The 16,101-nt window shown below is 33.8% G+C and overlaps 1 protein-coding gene across 1 annotated transcript in view; it reads left to right on the forward strand.

Moving 5' to 3' along the window:
* Nucleotides 1-16,101, forward strand: part of GFPT2 (glutamine-fructose-6-phosphate transaminase 2) — a 52,075-nt gene that overhangs the window by 24,894 nt on the left and 11,080 nt on the right. Inside the window, exons 5-14 of the mRNA XM_051979087.1 lie at nucleotides 72-130; nucleotides 4,057-4,191; nucleotides 6,217-6,278; nucleotides 9,453-9,532; nucleotides 9,996-10,113; nucleotides 11,817-11,980; nucleotides 14,088-14,183; nucleotides 14,288-14,385; nucleotides 14,630-14,750; nucleotides 15,579-15,736. Of these exons, the coding sequence (XP_051835047.1) occupies nucleotides 72-130; nucleotides 4,057-4,191; nucleotides 6,217-6,278; nucleotides 9,453-9,532; nucleotides 9,996-10,113; nucleotides 11,817-11,980; nucleotides 14,088-14,183; nucleotides 14,288-14,385; nucleotides 14,630-14,750; nucleotides 15,579-15,736 (1,091 nt within the window). The remainder of the gene's footprint in view (nucleotides 1-71; nucleotides 131-4,056; nucleotides 4,192-6,216; nucleotides 6,279-9,452; nucleotides 9,533-9,995; nucleotides 10,114-11,816; nucleotides 11,981-14,087; nucleotides 14,184-14,287; nucleotides 14,386-14,629; nucleotides 14,751-15,578; nucleotides 15,737-16,101) is intronic.

The raw sequence follows: 16,101 nt of genomic DNA on the forward strand, positions 1-16,101 counted from the left end.
TGGGCGGAATGAGAATTCAAATTGTTCTGTCATTTATTGTAGTGTGTTCATAATTGGATTTTTTTTTCCAGAATTTGTTGTTATACATAACGGAATCATCACCAATTACAAGGATCTAAGGAAATTCCTGGTATGTCATGGATAATCATTGACTTGGAAGTAAAACCTTAACATACTGAACTTTCTTTCATCATACATAGGTTTAGAGATGGATGGGATTTAATGAATAAGATTCTCCCAAATTACAAATTGTTCTTTTGAAGAAAGTGAGGAACTATGAGAAAACAAAGGATCTGTAAGGAAAGGACAAATTAACAAAAGAAGCAATTTTATACTGCTATCCTAAGCTTGATATTAGCCATTAGCTTAGAGTTATGCTTTCCAAATCTGGAGGACCTTTGTTTATTTATTTTATTGTGAACTTGATTACACTCCCAGCAAATAAAAATAAATAAAATATGCAATTAATCCACAAATAAGACCATAAAATAGGAATCATTTATAAACATCACTCCTCAGCAAATAACCCATACTTTTATCTTGATTCCTAATCTCTTCAGTATTTCAACCTTATGTCTTTGACTTTACCTCAATGTTGCATTTCCAAAACTGTACTCATCATCCCCTAGAAACTTCTTCTTTCACTTAAATTCTCTACTTAAATTCTCTATTTATTTTGAAGATACAACCATCTCAATTACCTAGCTCTGTGGTCTAAATATCCCTTTTGATTTTTCTTCTTTCCCTCATCTCTCAATCAATCAATTACTATCTCCTGTATTCTATTTCTACAATATCTTAGATCTATTTCTCACTCTCTACTATTGTTTTATCCACTATGTTTGAGTTCTTAACCTGTTCAGGCTTAGACTGGAAGTCTCCTCTGATACCAATCTCCAATTTGTAATGATTTTTCTCCCCTCCATCTCACTTATGTGAAAAATGGTTTTTAATAACTAATATCTTCATTCAGATTCAGAGCTCTCCTTTTTTTCCAAAGTCCTGATTTTAATGTCTCTTGAAGGATATTCCTGATAATGAGATTACATTAACCTCATCTCTATCTTGGTCAGAGCCCACCCAGCTTTACTAGGAATTTAATCTAAGTTTGGGAAACTTATTCAAGCTGGGATGGAGATAGATCCTTTTATCTAGATAGTCCAAGGCTGTGGGTGGTCTGATTACAGAAATAATTTCTCCATCCTTAGCCTTTTATTGAAAAATTATGAGCTTGACAGCCATGGTTGTCTTTGGTCTAAGAGAGATGGTCAAATAACCATCCTTTTATTAATAACCTTCTAGCCTTATTAATAAAATGATTAAATTGCCCAGAAACCATGTTTCTGAACTTTTTAATTGTTATGCTTAGCAATTGTTTTCATTTTTCTTATGTACGTAAGCACACTTATTGAATAACAGGTCTGTTCTTAGTAATGTGTGGTTCTTCTCAATTTTCTATTTATCCCAATACCTAGAACAATGTTTTACTTAATAGTGGTGTTTAATATCTTAGTTAAATTAATGAATTGCTAAGTGGCCTAGACCAAAAGAAATAAGTTCAGAGAGTGTAGAAATTTGCCTAAGATCACAGAGCTTATCAGGGGTAAATTCGGGACTAAAATTAAAGCCTCCTAACTATGCTAGTCCAATGATCTTTCCATCATTATAATAAGCTGAATCCTATAGTTAAGTGCTTGCTCAAGGTCATAATCTTAGTCAGAATCCTGATATGAATTTAGGTTTTTCCTGATTCCAAGCCCAGTGCTCTACCTATTGCACCACCTCGCTGCCTCCAAAATTCATATTTTGTCAACATGGCATTCTTTCTCTGTGGAAGAATTATTTTATTAATTATTTTTCTGATAAATACTTTTCTACAGTTTGGAGGATACTCTTCAAAAATCTCTGTGGCAGAAAATTTTATCACCATGTAACCAATCCATCATCAGATCAGAACTAGAGCTGAAAGGGACCTTAGAAGCCATTTAGTCCAAACTCCTCATAGATAAGGAAGCTGAGACCATAGATAAGAAACTTGCCCCAAGATAGCATAACTCATTAAGGATAGAACTGGGATTAAACCCAAGTCTTCCTTCCTCTAAATCCAAAACTCTATCCACTAGACCAGACTGACTCTCTAAACATTCAACAGTCACTTAGTAAGTACCTACTATGCATCAGGCATACTTGCTGGGTGCTGGAGAAATGAAATCCAGACTGAAATAGACCTTGATTTCAAACAGCTTTCATGCTATTAGAGAGTCAACATGTATAAATACATATATATGTGTCAATATACATGTTTGTTTTTTAATTCTAGTTCATCTATTTTATTGCTAATAATATTTTGGTTTTTTCCCTAGTTACATATAAAAACAATTTTTTCACAGTTTTAAAAAAATTTTTGTCAATAATATTTTATTTTTCCAAATACATGTAAAGATAGTTTTCATCATTCATTTTTGTAAGACTTTGTGTTTCAAATTTTTCTCCCTCCCTCTCTTGTCTCCTCCCTCCCCAAAATAGCAAGCAATCTGATATATGTTAAATATGTGCAATCCTTTTAAATATATTTCTATATTTGTCATGTTGCACAAGAAAAATCCAAACAGGATTCCATAATTGATTCTAAAGGCAATAAATAGGGAATCTTTGGTATATTGACCAGGGGATTTGCATCAGACCAGGCCTTTAGGAAATTCACTTTGGCAGCTTTGTGGAAGATAGTTTGAAAAAAGAAAACTGTGGCAGGGAGTATGATTAGGAAGCTGTTGTGATACTTCAATTAAGAGGTGGCAACGAATTGAGTAAGTGGGGTGAGGGATGGTTCATCTCACATACACAAGAGATATGACTGACTCCAAGGTGTTGAATTTTGGTGAGCAAAAATATAATTGTGCCTTTGGCAGAAATAGAGAAGTTTGGAAAAGAGGTAGTGTTGCGGGAAAAGTTAATGAGTTCTATTTAGGACATGTTGAGTTTGAGATGCTTCCACAGCATCCAATTCATCATGTCCTTTAGGTAATTGATGATGTGGCATAGGAACTCGGGAGAAGGACTAGATAAAGCTAACTATATAGATCAGGAAATCACTTGCATAGTGATGATAATTAAACTCACAGGAGTTTAGAATTCACCAAGAGAGACAAGAAGAGATGGTCTGGGGCAGAAAAGGCTGTTGGATTTACACTCACAATTGAGATCAGCTATGGTTGATAATCTAACAGATAGATTTGAATAGTCAGGTAGGTAGGATGAGATCAAAGAAAAAGCCGAATTAAAAAATGACAAAAGGAAACAGTATCTAGAACAAGAAGGTAGTCAACAGTGTCAAATGTTGAAAAATATAGAAAAAAGGCCCAGATAAGGCAATAAAGAGATCACTGCAAATTATAGAAAGAAAAAAAATTGAAGTGGTGAAGTCAAAAACCACATTACAAAAAGTTGAAAAGTAAGAGGAGAGGAAATAGAGATAATTAACAAAGAGCATAGATAGCTTTTTCCAGGATTTTAACTGTGAAAAGGAGAAGAGTTATAGAAAACAAGTTTGAGAGTAAAGATTTGGCAGGATCTCTGAGAGGCAGCATGAAATAGGAAAAGAACTGGATTTATGATCTGAGTTCAAATCCTAAATCTTCAAGTTATTACACATGTGATCCTGGACAATACACTTCTCTGAACCTGTTTTCTCATTTATAAAGTGATGAGATTGGATGAGACCAACCCAACTCCCTTTCTGCTCTATGCTATAAACTTAGGCTGGCATACAACAAATAGACCATGGTCTTTTACTAGTGCTGAACTCAAATTTTTTCCAGTTTAGTAGGAACTCCAGAATCTTACACTTCTTTGGTATAGTTTTCAAGTCCTTGTGGGTACTTCCATGCTATGATAATTGGATCAGGCTTAAAGAATACATTTATTTTTACTTAAAGTCATGCTAAACCTTTAAGGGAGGTGGGGAAGAGGAAATTCTGGCAAATCTATTAAAATTGTTGGAATATAGAATGTATCACAATGGTTAGCTGATATTGCATATTCAATTAACTATTTCAGGAAACCAAAGGCTATGAGTTTGAGTCTGAAACTGATACAGAGACCATTGCAAAACTGATTAAATACGTATATGATAACAGAGAAAGTGAAGATATCAGATTCTCAACCTTGGTAGAAAGAGTCATCCAGCAGTTGGTAAGTCAAACTACACCTCTACATTCTAACTCGGTAGTACATATAAATGCTCATCTATTCACAGGAATTGTCTCAATGTATTATATATGATTGCTTGTGTAGGTGAGTAGCAAGGGAAGTTCTAGGAGAACAAAATGAGATATAGGGAAGATAGGTCTCAACTGGGATTGATAGAATTGGTTCTTGAGTATGAGGTTTTAGCATACTTTGTTATTTTCAAATTAATATTCTGACAAAAAGAAATTACTTTTCACTCCTTTGCTAAATACACCACGGAATATATCATTTGTAAGAGTCATTTTTTCACTGTAAAATGGTTAATACTAATAAAAATAAAAGAATTACAGGTATGATAATGCGTCAAATATTGGTCAGTTTTAATTTCTTTTATATTAGAAATTACAATTCTGGAAAATCCTACATTAATTCTGATGTCAGCCTTTAGTGTCCAATCTTTTATGTGATATAGTAGATAATTTCTTTGAAACACTGCCGTCTGGAAAGAAAATCTTCAATTTGAAAGTGCTTTTCTTCATTTACATAGTCATTGAATCTTGAGATGGGAAGAAATCTTCCTTCTTAGAAATACAAATAAAAAGCTAAAAATATAATGACCATACAGTAAGACTTTAATGACTGTTCAATTGAAATACAGATTTTTACTAACAACCGATATTGCTTTAATATTTCCTTCTCTCTTGTACCTTTTGTGTAGTACTAAAGTAATATTTGTTGATAATAATTGATGACATTGAAGACATGATGATGTCTTGTAAATTTTAAATTTCAATTAAAATTTTGAAAAATAAGATAACCTGAAGCTTTTTTAGTGAACAATAACAAAAAAGTAAGAAGCTAAAGAGTGAGAAAGAGAATAAGAATGCCAGTGCAATCACCAACCATTATTAAGCACTTATTCTATTTTTATGTGCATCTTTTTATGACCCATAGTCAAGAGCAAAGTATTTAAAAAGCAGAGACCTGGTTTCTCTCCATATGCGAACTAAAAAGGCAAAAACCACCCTTTATTTTATAGGCAAGCAAACTGAAGTCCAAAGAGAAAAACGCTCATCTAAGGTAATATATTAGTAATGATGAGAAGGAAAGGAAATTTTTTGAACACTCTAGATAGATCAGTGGCAGGTACTAGTAATGCCCATTGAAGAAAGCACATGAATCTCAAGGAATATAGTTCACTTGCAGTCAGAGATAAGGCTGACTCTGGTATCTTCCAGAGTCTTCTAGTCTAGTTCCTTTTGCAAGCATCTCTAAACAAAGAAGGCTTAACTATTTTCATCGTCTGTGGGATGAAGTCATTTCTATACCAGCGATGTCATCTACTGTTTCCAAGAAGAATTTTTTGTTTTGTTTTGTTTTATTTTGTTTTTCCCAACATGTCACATCCAAACTGAAAATATTTTTCAATCTTAGCTTTTTGCCAATTTCTAGTTGTTTGATAAAACCAACATGGTAAGGAAAGATTTAATCAGAAACAGATATTCCCAGAATTCTCTTTTTCCTGTGTTTCTGAAAAGGATAGTTTAGGCTTGAAGACCTATCTGAGGACTTCAATTCCTAGTCGCATCTACTTATATGGTTGTGGTAAACATATAGGATAGAAATGTAAGTAGTCAACTTTAAATCATTATATATAGGAATCTCTGATAAATATACATAAGTATGTATATTATATATATGTACATATGAATGAATATTGCTTAGAGTTTAGAATTGTTTTCCTTTCTTTTGATCCACTCCAGATATTATTATCAGCAAATATCTATTAAATACCTATATTTAATAAAACAGTGGGATAGGTACTGTTAATATGTTTTTTATTAAATGGTTCAGAATTACTCATTGATAATTATGGTATTTTTTATTATAGTATTTTGTCAAATTTTATCCATCTGTACCAATAATGATCGCTTGAGTATTAATGCATACGTATAAGGGAAAAAGGGGCTGGTAATTGTTTTTAGTCCTATATGCATTTTCCTCCATTTCTGTTATGTATGATTCCAGGAAGGAGCATTTGCATTGGTTTTCAAGAGCATCCATTACCCAGGAGAAGCTGTTACTACCAGGTTAGTTTTTAAATGCATTTGTATTTTATATTGTAAAAAACAATAAAATTTTGGGAACTTAATTGGAACACTTTAAAATTGTACATTGTTTTAAATAGCAAATCCAGTATAATCATTGTATTCTTTGTGAGGAAAAATGGTTTGAGAACTAATGAATTCAGATAACTTACTAGCTGTGTGCCCTTGAGCAAAACACTTAACTCTGTTTGCCTCAGTTTCCATCATCCATCCATCCATCATACAGAAGAAAATGGCAAATAACTACAGTATCTTTGCCCAAAAAACCGGTCACAAAGAGTTGCACACTGCCAAAAGGACTGAAAACAATGACAAAATCGTAAACAAGTTTAAGTAAAAGTGTTTTTATTAATAACTTTAACATGTATGTTTAAATTTGAAAATGAAATTGGAACTTTGGTTTTCTTCTCTCTCTCTGAAAATTGGGTTTGGGAAGGGAAAATCAAATGGTAGTAGTAGTGCCATTTGAGATTTGTTTAGGTTTCTTTGTTTTAAAGTTTAAAAAGTACTTAGCTCCTACATTTGACACAATCACATTTCTTTGTCTTTAGGCAGAACAGAGGAATAGAAGGAATCACTCTTCTGCTTATCTTTATTGTGGCTAGAACCCTGTGGTTAAGGAAAATTGATGTGAAAATCCTTTCTCTTTTCCTCTGTGACTTTTGAAGGTTAAGCTTATATTAATGAAAGAAGAAAAGGTTCTTATCTATGTCTGTGTGCTAATCACCCAGATAAAGCAGAATAGGTACTACTCTTCCTCTCTCACTCATAAAATTTATTTTTAGTCTGGACCTGTGATTCCATTGGTTTAAAGAACTCTCAGAAAAATCCCACTAGGGATGCAGATATAAAAATCTTGTCAACTCTCTGTATTAGTGAATTGGTGGGGAAGATGGGAAGGAGGAGAGGAAAAACAGGCCTTGGGACTAAGTGATTTTCCCTATGTCATACATCCAACATGTGTCTGAGAGTGGGTCTATCCACTGAACTTCAGTGCCTCTTTAATAATACCATTGTCTCATGTTTTATGACATGATGAAGTTTTCAAAGCATGATTACAAATATGATCTTTCTATCTCTATGTATGGATGATCAAATAAGCAGAAAGAAGGTTGTTTCTGTTGCCTAATGTCAAACAGCTAGAGGTAATGGAGCCATAAGATCAGAATCTTGATTTTCTGGAAAATGATGGAGAAAATGTTAATAATGCAGATTCAACTTAAAAGTGTGTCTTGTAAACTTTTTTTTTCTTAGATCTTATTGTTTGTACTCTACTGAGTCATAGCCTATCTTTTAAATTATAAATTCCTTCAGGAACTTGTTGTATTGTGTTTCATTTTTATGTAACCACTATGTTTCATGGACTTCCCCTATATAATTTCTTTATGGGGTACATGACCTGCATAGTGTAGCCAGGTCCTGTGCTAAACTGTACAAATACAAAAGAGGCAAAAGATAATTCTTGCCCTCATGGAGTTTACAACTTAATGGGGGAGACAACGTGCAAAGAAATGTATACAAAGCAAACTATATATCACATAAATAGGAAATAATTAGCAGCGAAGGTACTAGAAATATGAAGAATTAGGGAAGGCTTCCTATAAAAGATAAGATACTTAAAGAAAGCTGGGGAAGTCACTAAGCAGAGTGGAAAAGGAAGAAGCATTTTCAGGCATGGAGGAAAGCCAGAGACAATGCCAGGAATCAAGAGAATGAAGTGTCTGAAGAATTGGGGGTAGGGTATAGGGATAAGAAGAATGGAAAGATAGGAGGGGATGGGTCATGAAGTATTTTGAAAGCCAAATGGAGGATTTTATATTTGATCCTATAGGCATAAAGAGTCAGTGGAGTTGATTGAAAAGGGGGCATATAAAATATGTTGTAAATTGAAAGGCCTTGTTGAAATTGAGAGGTCCTGGCAATAGACTGGCTGGAGGGAGGAGCAGGAAGGAGCTGGGTAAGAGATAGTAAGGAATCAAAAATAACTTAGGGGTTATAAGGATGGTGTTGCCCTCTACAGTAATAAAGAAGAAGAGAGGGAGGATTTAGGGGGAAAGAGAATGAATTCTATTCTGGACATGTTTATTTTAATATGTCTACTAGACATCCAGCTTGAGATATCTGAAAGACAGTTGGATTTATTATCACCAAAGTCTTATTAGAGCTTTGTTGGTTCATTTAAACAGATCAAAAGGAATGTATGTGGGCTAGATTCATGTGGCATCAAAGGAATGAATAGTTTATTCATCCAAGTTGCTTAGAAGCCTTCTAAACAAATATCTTACACAAATGTTGCCTTGGAGTTCAAATTACTAGTGACAGAATTCTTTGTAGATTTAAAAATTCTTCCTCTCTTCTTTAAAGGCAATTAAAAAAAAACTTAATATATTTGTTAGTGATGACTGAAATTTTACTCTAATAGAAAGATTCTGGCTAAGCATTATCTGGCTGTTTTGACTCTTGAATTCACTATAAATTGCAAAATGAAGTGTTCTTTGCTAATGTATATTTTGAAACATGGAATTGGTTGTTTAAAAGATAAAATTTAAAAATATAAGTTAGATTTTTGTAGAAGAACAGCAATAAATTAAAACAAAACAAACACTTCTCTAATTGAATGTTGCCTCTAAACCGGAAAAATTACATTGTCAACAAGGAGATATTTCTTGTATATTGGCATAAATGTAGAGTACTCAAGGTCTAGGTTGGGGGAAATAGATAAATTTGTTAATCAAACTATTTTCATTTCTTGTAGAGAAATCTAAAAGTGAATCTGACTACTTTTCTTGTGAAATGTATGCTTCAGAAAAATTATGTAATATTACTAAAGTTATGTAGTATTACTAAAATCACAGATTTTTAAAGCTCTTTGAGTTACTTCATTGGGTATAAAAACATCTATATAAGGTCAAGGAAAAAATTCCATTGGCTTTAGTACATTATACTGCATTTCCAAAATATGAAACTTGGAATTTTCATAGACTATGATTGGGTAATGAATAGAGAGGATGCTGTTTAAAACAGGGCATCCTGCTCTTAAAACTCTAATATTTTCCCCAAAATTCAAAATTTGTTTTTAATGAAAGGTAGTTGTCTCAATATATACCTATATGCAAAATATTTTATGTGTAATGTTATTCATTGTTACATTAACAGGAGAGGGAGCCCACTGCTCATTGGAGTTCGTAGTAAATATAAACTTTCTACTGAACAGATCCCCATATTATATAGGACATGTAAGTTATTTATAAAGCATGTGAAAGTTACAATTGTTGGCCAGTTCCTCAAGACTTAGCAGATATATTTAATGCATGCCAGTTCTTTGGGAAATGTGGAAGCATTAATATATGGTGAGAATATAAAGGGAAGGGAGGGAAAGAGATGAAATGCATGTAAGTGCCTAAAACTTCCTTATAATCATTAGGTGACTTGCAGGCATGATCCAGTTTTTCTAAATCTAATTCTTTAGCAGTTTAAATATTTTTGTAGAAAAATTTGAGGTTTGTAATTAATTCCAGAATTTGACTGCTGCAGCTAATAACCTAAAAAATTAATATTTCTCTCCCAGTGTCAATCTCTTAAAATAATTGAATTCAAGATTAAGTTGACCCCTTATCTAGTGCATGTTATTTATGTTTTATATTTTAATACACTGAATGGTTTAGGGTTATGAAATCAATGAAATTATTTTATTTATAGGCAACATTGAGAATGTGAAGAATATATGTAAAACAAGAATGAAGAGACTTGATAGTTCAACTTGTCTTCATGCTGTTGGGGATAAAGCAGTAGAGTTTTTCTTCGCCTCTGATGCAAGGTAGTAGGAAACTTTATTTCTTTACTTCTTAGTACTGACAAAGTTCTCAAGTTTTCCTGACAGGTACAACATTGTGGTTATTTCATGAAGAACTAAAACCTGCCATGTCTTATGTTTTGTGTCTTAATCCTCTACACTAAGTTCTATGAGATCAAGGATTGTTTCTTGTCCAAACATTACATCTCCCAAAATGCCTAATAAAGGTTGTATTGTCTTGTTTATCTTATCATTCTAGCTGTGCTCTCAGATGCCTACTAAATAAAGATTTCGCCATTTAATCACATGTACTCATTGAAGGCTTTGTTTGTATTAATATGGTCCCTTCTCCAGAACTGTATTATAAAGCTTAAATGTTGACTTCTGGACTTGCCCTTATTTCTCTAATCTGTGGATGAAAAGTCATTTTCTTGGTGATCAGTATGTAGAATGTCCAGCAGAAATTTTATAGATGTAATTGAATAGCCAACATAACATCTATACAATAGTAAGTGTACAGCTATTGTCTCCTTTAAAGATTATAATACTTCATTTGGAATTTAAATAAATCTCATTTCCTTCCATTTTAAGACAAAAAGACTCAAAATGAAAATTACTGTAGAAACCTCTTTCTCCCCCAGCCAAAAAAAAAAAAAAAAAAAGGAAGACTCACCCTCCTGAATTCAAATCTGTCCTCTAGCCATATGACCTTGGGCAAGTCATTTGACCCAGTTTCCTCATTTGTAAAATGAATTGGAGAAGGTCACAAAGAGTGACTCCATCTTCAATGGATAGGATGATAGAGCTCAATGGAAGACAACAAATAGAAAAGTCTTCATTGTCTAATGAAATTAATTTCCCTATATGAATGATAAAAAAGGTATGGGGCAGAATCTCTCTTGACTCCATAGAGCTGTATAATACATATAAGTAGAATACGAACCTAAGAAGTTGTATTATTTTTTAAAAGGTGAATATTTAATGAATACTCAATCATAAAAGACATTCTTTTTATTGACCAAACTTAAGAAACCAAAACCTAACCAAATTTGATCTTTTATTTAAAGACAAAATGGCCAGAGAAGTTTTAAATCTCCATTGATTTTTTTTTTCTGTCTCTGGTTTGCCTTATAGAGTATAAGAGCAAGAGAGAGAGTTCCAGAGGTAGGAAGAAGGGAAAAAATAGCTCATTTAATCTTAATAGAAATTGGGCCCTCCCATATAGGAGTACTATCAGAGCAGATTATGAGAATCTAGAAGATTATGAAGGGGCCCTCAACTGTGAAGTAAAAAAGTCATTAGACTCACTTCCATTTTCCTCCTCCTTCAGAACCTCACAGAGGTGGGAGAATAGAAGCAAGTAGGAAATGGAGCAAGGAAGCAAGAGAAATAGTGACTATGACAACCAGAACAATCACCCAGTCTCTGATGAACTCCAGATCCCAAGCAGCCACACTGAATAAAAGAGTTTCTGGCACACTAATCTATGTCTGGATGTACCCAGATATTCCACATAAAAGCCTATCATTTATTTCATAGGCAAGCTTATACTCTCTGTATTAGAAAGAGATTTCTCTTGTAGATTTTAATCTGAATTCTCGATATTCCTCAAAAACAGTACCAATGGAGCACTGTTTTTTCCCCCAATTAATTATTGAATTAAACAGCACTTATTCTGAAATATTAGAGATAGGTCTAAATTCTGAAACCTATTTTTGTTCCTTTAGTGCTATTATTGAACATACCAACAGAGTAATTTTCCTTGAAGATGATGACATTGCAGCCGTTGCTGATGGGAAGCTCTCTATTCATCGAGTGAAACGTTCAGCTAGTGATGATCCATCTCGAGCTATCCAGACTCTACAGATGGAATTACAGCAAATTATGAAAGGCATGTATATTATCTAAAGTTCCATAAGTATAGCCTGATTCATGATTTGATATATTTTTAACTTAGCCATTCCTAAATAAGGGCTATATCAGGATTATCAGAAGATAGAACACAGAAGGAAAGATATTATGTCTTTTTTTTCCTGTGGGTGACTCCTAAGTGCTCCAGTTAAAAATAAGCACCAGAACAGTATCTCTCAGAGGATTATTTGTATTGTATTAATTACATTCATATATCGTTCTTTGTTCACCCATTCCTTGATTTATGTTAATTCACTTCTTTGCCATCACAAAAAGAGTTGCTATAAATATGTTTGTACATATGGGTCATTTTCTTTGCTCTCTTTAGGCATAATAGTGATGTTGCTGGGTGATAACTTTGGGGGCACAGTTAGAAAGCAAATTATTTTCCAAAATAGCTAAATAAATTCACAGCTTTCTCCACCACAACCACCAATTGATAAATTGTCAAAAGATATGAACAGACAATTTCTTATTGATCTTAGAATTCTGTTCTAAACTGTTAGAAATGGAATTTGGTCTTAGTATTTTCTCAGGCAAACTTCCTCCATGTAAGCAGCAAGGTATAGTGGGGGGAGGGAGGGAAGGGGGGAATCACTAAATCTAAAGTCAAAGACCAAGTCTCAAATTCCAGCAGTTACTTACTATCTAAATGGCCTTAACCTCTTGGTGAGGTTTGGTTTCCCCCTCAAAAATGGATGATTTTATCTGTAAGGTACTTTGTAGCTCTGAATCATAGCCCTTGTCTTGCTTTTATATTATCTTTGCAAGCCTAAGTATAGTTGAGATCTCCATCCCTCTTTTTGAAATATTAATTATAACCTACTTTCTCTGCCTCAAGACTTCGAGATACATATTTTATCATCTTATTCTTGTGATATTTTCATGAAGTTGAGGTGCTGGTAGAATAATCAACTAGCAGAGAAGAATTTAAGGGATAATATATCCTAAGAGGAGAACCAGGTTTCCATTAAAATAAGGAATTGAGGGACAGCTACATGGTGCAGTGGAAAGAACATCAGCCCTGGAATTCAAATCTGACCTCAGACACTTAACACTTACTAGCTATGTGATCCTGGCATGTCACTTAACCTCAATTGGCTCACTAAAAAGAAAAAAATCCCCAAACAATAAAATAAAGATTGAAAAGAATTCTGGTAGGAGAATTTGAGGATATAGGGAATGTAATGAATAGAGTGAGGGTTCTAAAGGGCTCAGTAGTATAATCTAGACAGTGGATAAACTACTTTAGAATAACACTGGGAAGGAAAAGCAAGAGTTATAAGAGAGAAGAAAGCAATCATATCAAAGTAATAATAGTATTTATGAAGCACCTACTGTGTGCCAGCTAAGTATTTGTAAACAAATATTATTTTCTCTTGATCTTTATAACAGTTATGAGAGGTAGATTATGTTATCAACCCCATTTTACAATCTAGGAAACTGAGGCCAGCAGAAATTAAGTGATTTGCTCAAGTTCACACACCTAGCAAGTGTCTGAAGCCAGATCTGAATGTATGTCTTCTTAACTCTAGGCCCCGCTCTTTCTCCATTGTACCTCTTAGCTTACAACTTGGACCTAAAGTGGTGAAACTGTTTGACTAGATAAAGACCTAGAATAATGGGAGACAGACTGATGTGTGGCAGATGATTAAACTATAGTTGATACATGTAGAGTCCAGGGCAGAATCTGGCATGCTGGTATTTTTGTTTTTACAAACTGGAGCTCTCTTCTTCAGATGTGATTCAATGAACAGAACAATGGAGCTCTGGGCTCCCAAAGGTTTTCAGGTCCCAAATAATAGAGAAGCAAAGGCCTAGACCTTTCTAAGATTATAAATCAGGAGAACTGCTTTAGGTCTAGCACTTATTAATAGGGAAATTGTTTCATTTTCTAGAGCATGATCACTTTGTACTTAAATATGTGTAGATTAATTAGATTTTTTTTTTTACTCTTTTTGTCCCAATTAGGGTATTAAGTTGTCAATCCCCTTTGTCATTGACACCAAAGTAAAGATGTTTTTTCTGATAGCATTAAAACTAGGAAAAATTAACTCATTTAACACTAACCCTGTTTGTTTATATAGGTAACTTCAGTGCCTTTATGCAGAAGGAAATCTTTGAGCAGCCTGAATCCGTTTTCAATACCATGAGGGGTCGAGTGAACTTTGAGACAAACACAGGTGAATTTGATAATTAATTTATAATAAACATTATACCCTCAATCTTCAATACTGAACATGCTCATTTAAGTAAGAGAACTGACACTGATTTTCATATTCTATAGTTTTGTTAGGTGGCTTGAAAGATCACTTAAAAGAAATAAGAAGATGCAGACGACTGATCATCATTGGCTGTGGAACTAGTTATCATGCTGCTGTTGCTGTAAGTTTCCCTGAGTTTCTTTTAAGATTTGACATAGGATTCTCATTACACAATGCAAAGTACATTTCTTTTCATACACTCCCTTGGTACATCATTGCAAAATTAAATCATTTAAGTGAAATTAGAACAATACTGACATAGCAACAAAATCATTTTTTTAAATCAGATTTTGCATTAAAAGTAGAACTGCTCTTCTATCGGTTGGTTATGATTCTTGAGGTTAACGCTTTATTTTTACTTTTAGACACGGCAGGTTCTGGAAGAACTGACAGAGTTACCTGTGATGGTTGAACTTGCTAGTGACTTTCTGGACAGAAATACACCTGTGTTCAGGGATGATGTTTGCTTTTTTATAAGTCAGTCAGGTGAGTATTGTCAGTGTCTTCATTTGTTCATTATGGGCTTTTTTATTTAAATAAAAGTAGCTCCTAAATGTTGGCTTTGGCCGCTTTAGTTTTCTATTTTCGGCTCTGAATCATATGAAAACACATGTGTACATGTGTGCATATGTGCACGTATACATAAACCATGTAGAACTTTAAAATGGAGAATTTTTTAAAATTTTCCTCTTTCAAACTTCTCTTGGGTGAGTCTACATTGCATAATACAGAACATCTGCTTTGAATGGGCATGTGTAGCTTAGTAAAGGATTTGGTCTGTGGGATCACTACTTTATGACCAAGTAAATACTCATTCATGGTCAGGCCAGATATTTGCAGAGTCTCCAAGCTTAGGGGTCAGGTAAGTGGGTACTAAACATTCTTCTTGCAGTCACCTCTTGTCAGGAGGAGTGGGAGATAGTGTAGTATTATAGAAAGAATAATGGACTGGGAAGTCACCTCTGATTAACTTCCAGGATCCGCCTCTATATAACTTTGTACCCAGAAGTTAGTAACTCTTTCCTAGTTCCTAGTATGTGCCTCTTTTTCCTTGTCTTTGAAAGGAAGAAACTGCATAAATAAGGTCTATATCAAGAAAAGGACACTCTTTTACATATGTGACTGACTGTAGTTTGTCCTTGAACTTTATTCTAGGAATTCTTGTGGATAAATTGGAAATAATCTGAGGGAATGAATGTTTTCATTTCCATATATACAGAAACATTGCATTGGATCAAAGTAAATTTCATGCAAGAGGCACATAGAGTAAAAAATAGTTTAAGTTAATATATGTGGAATGTGCATTCTTTGTAGGTGAAACTGCTGATACAATTATGGCCCTGCGTTACTGTAAGGATCGCCGAGCTCTAACAGTTGGAATTACAAACACAGTGGGGAGTTCCATATCCAGGGAGACGGACTGTGGTGTCCATATCAATGCAGGACCTGAAATTGGTGTGGCAAGCACAAAGGTAATTTCTGTTCGTTTCAGTTTTTGTATCTGTCTTTGGTATCATTTTCCAATTAAAGACTGAGACAGAAAGGCAGCCTAAATGAAGTGACTAATTTGTATTAACAATTGCCATCATTAACCACACTTAAATTTTACACGTTGAGAATGGATTATTACTTGAATATCCCTTTTTTGGAGACCATTCTATAGTAGTTAAAAGAAAACTGAACTAGGAGATTGGAAAGTCTAGATTTCAATTCTAGCTCTGTCATATAACCTCAGGCAAGTGAATTCTCCCGTCTGGGAAAATTTTTCCTCATCTGTAAGGTGGATATGATATCTAATTCTGTTTGTTTCAGAAAATAGTTTTGAAGACAAAAGTTA

Source organism: Antechinus flavipes, chromosome 2 (genome assembly GCF_016432865.1).
Source record: "Antechinus flavipes isolate AdamAnt ecotype Samford, QLD, Australia chromosome 2, AdamAnt_v2, whole genome shotgun sequence".
Lineage (NCBI taxonomy): Eukaryota > Metazoa > Chordata > Mammalia > Dasyuromorphia > Dasyuridae > Antechinus > Antechinus flavipes.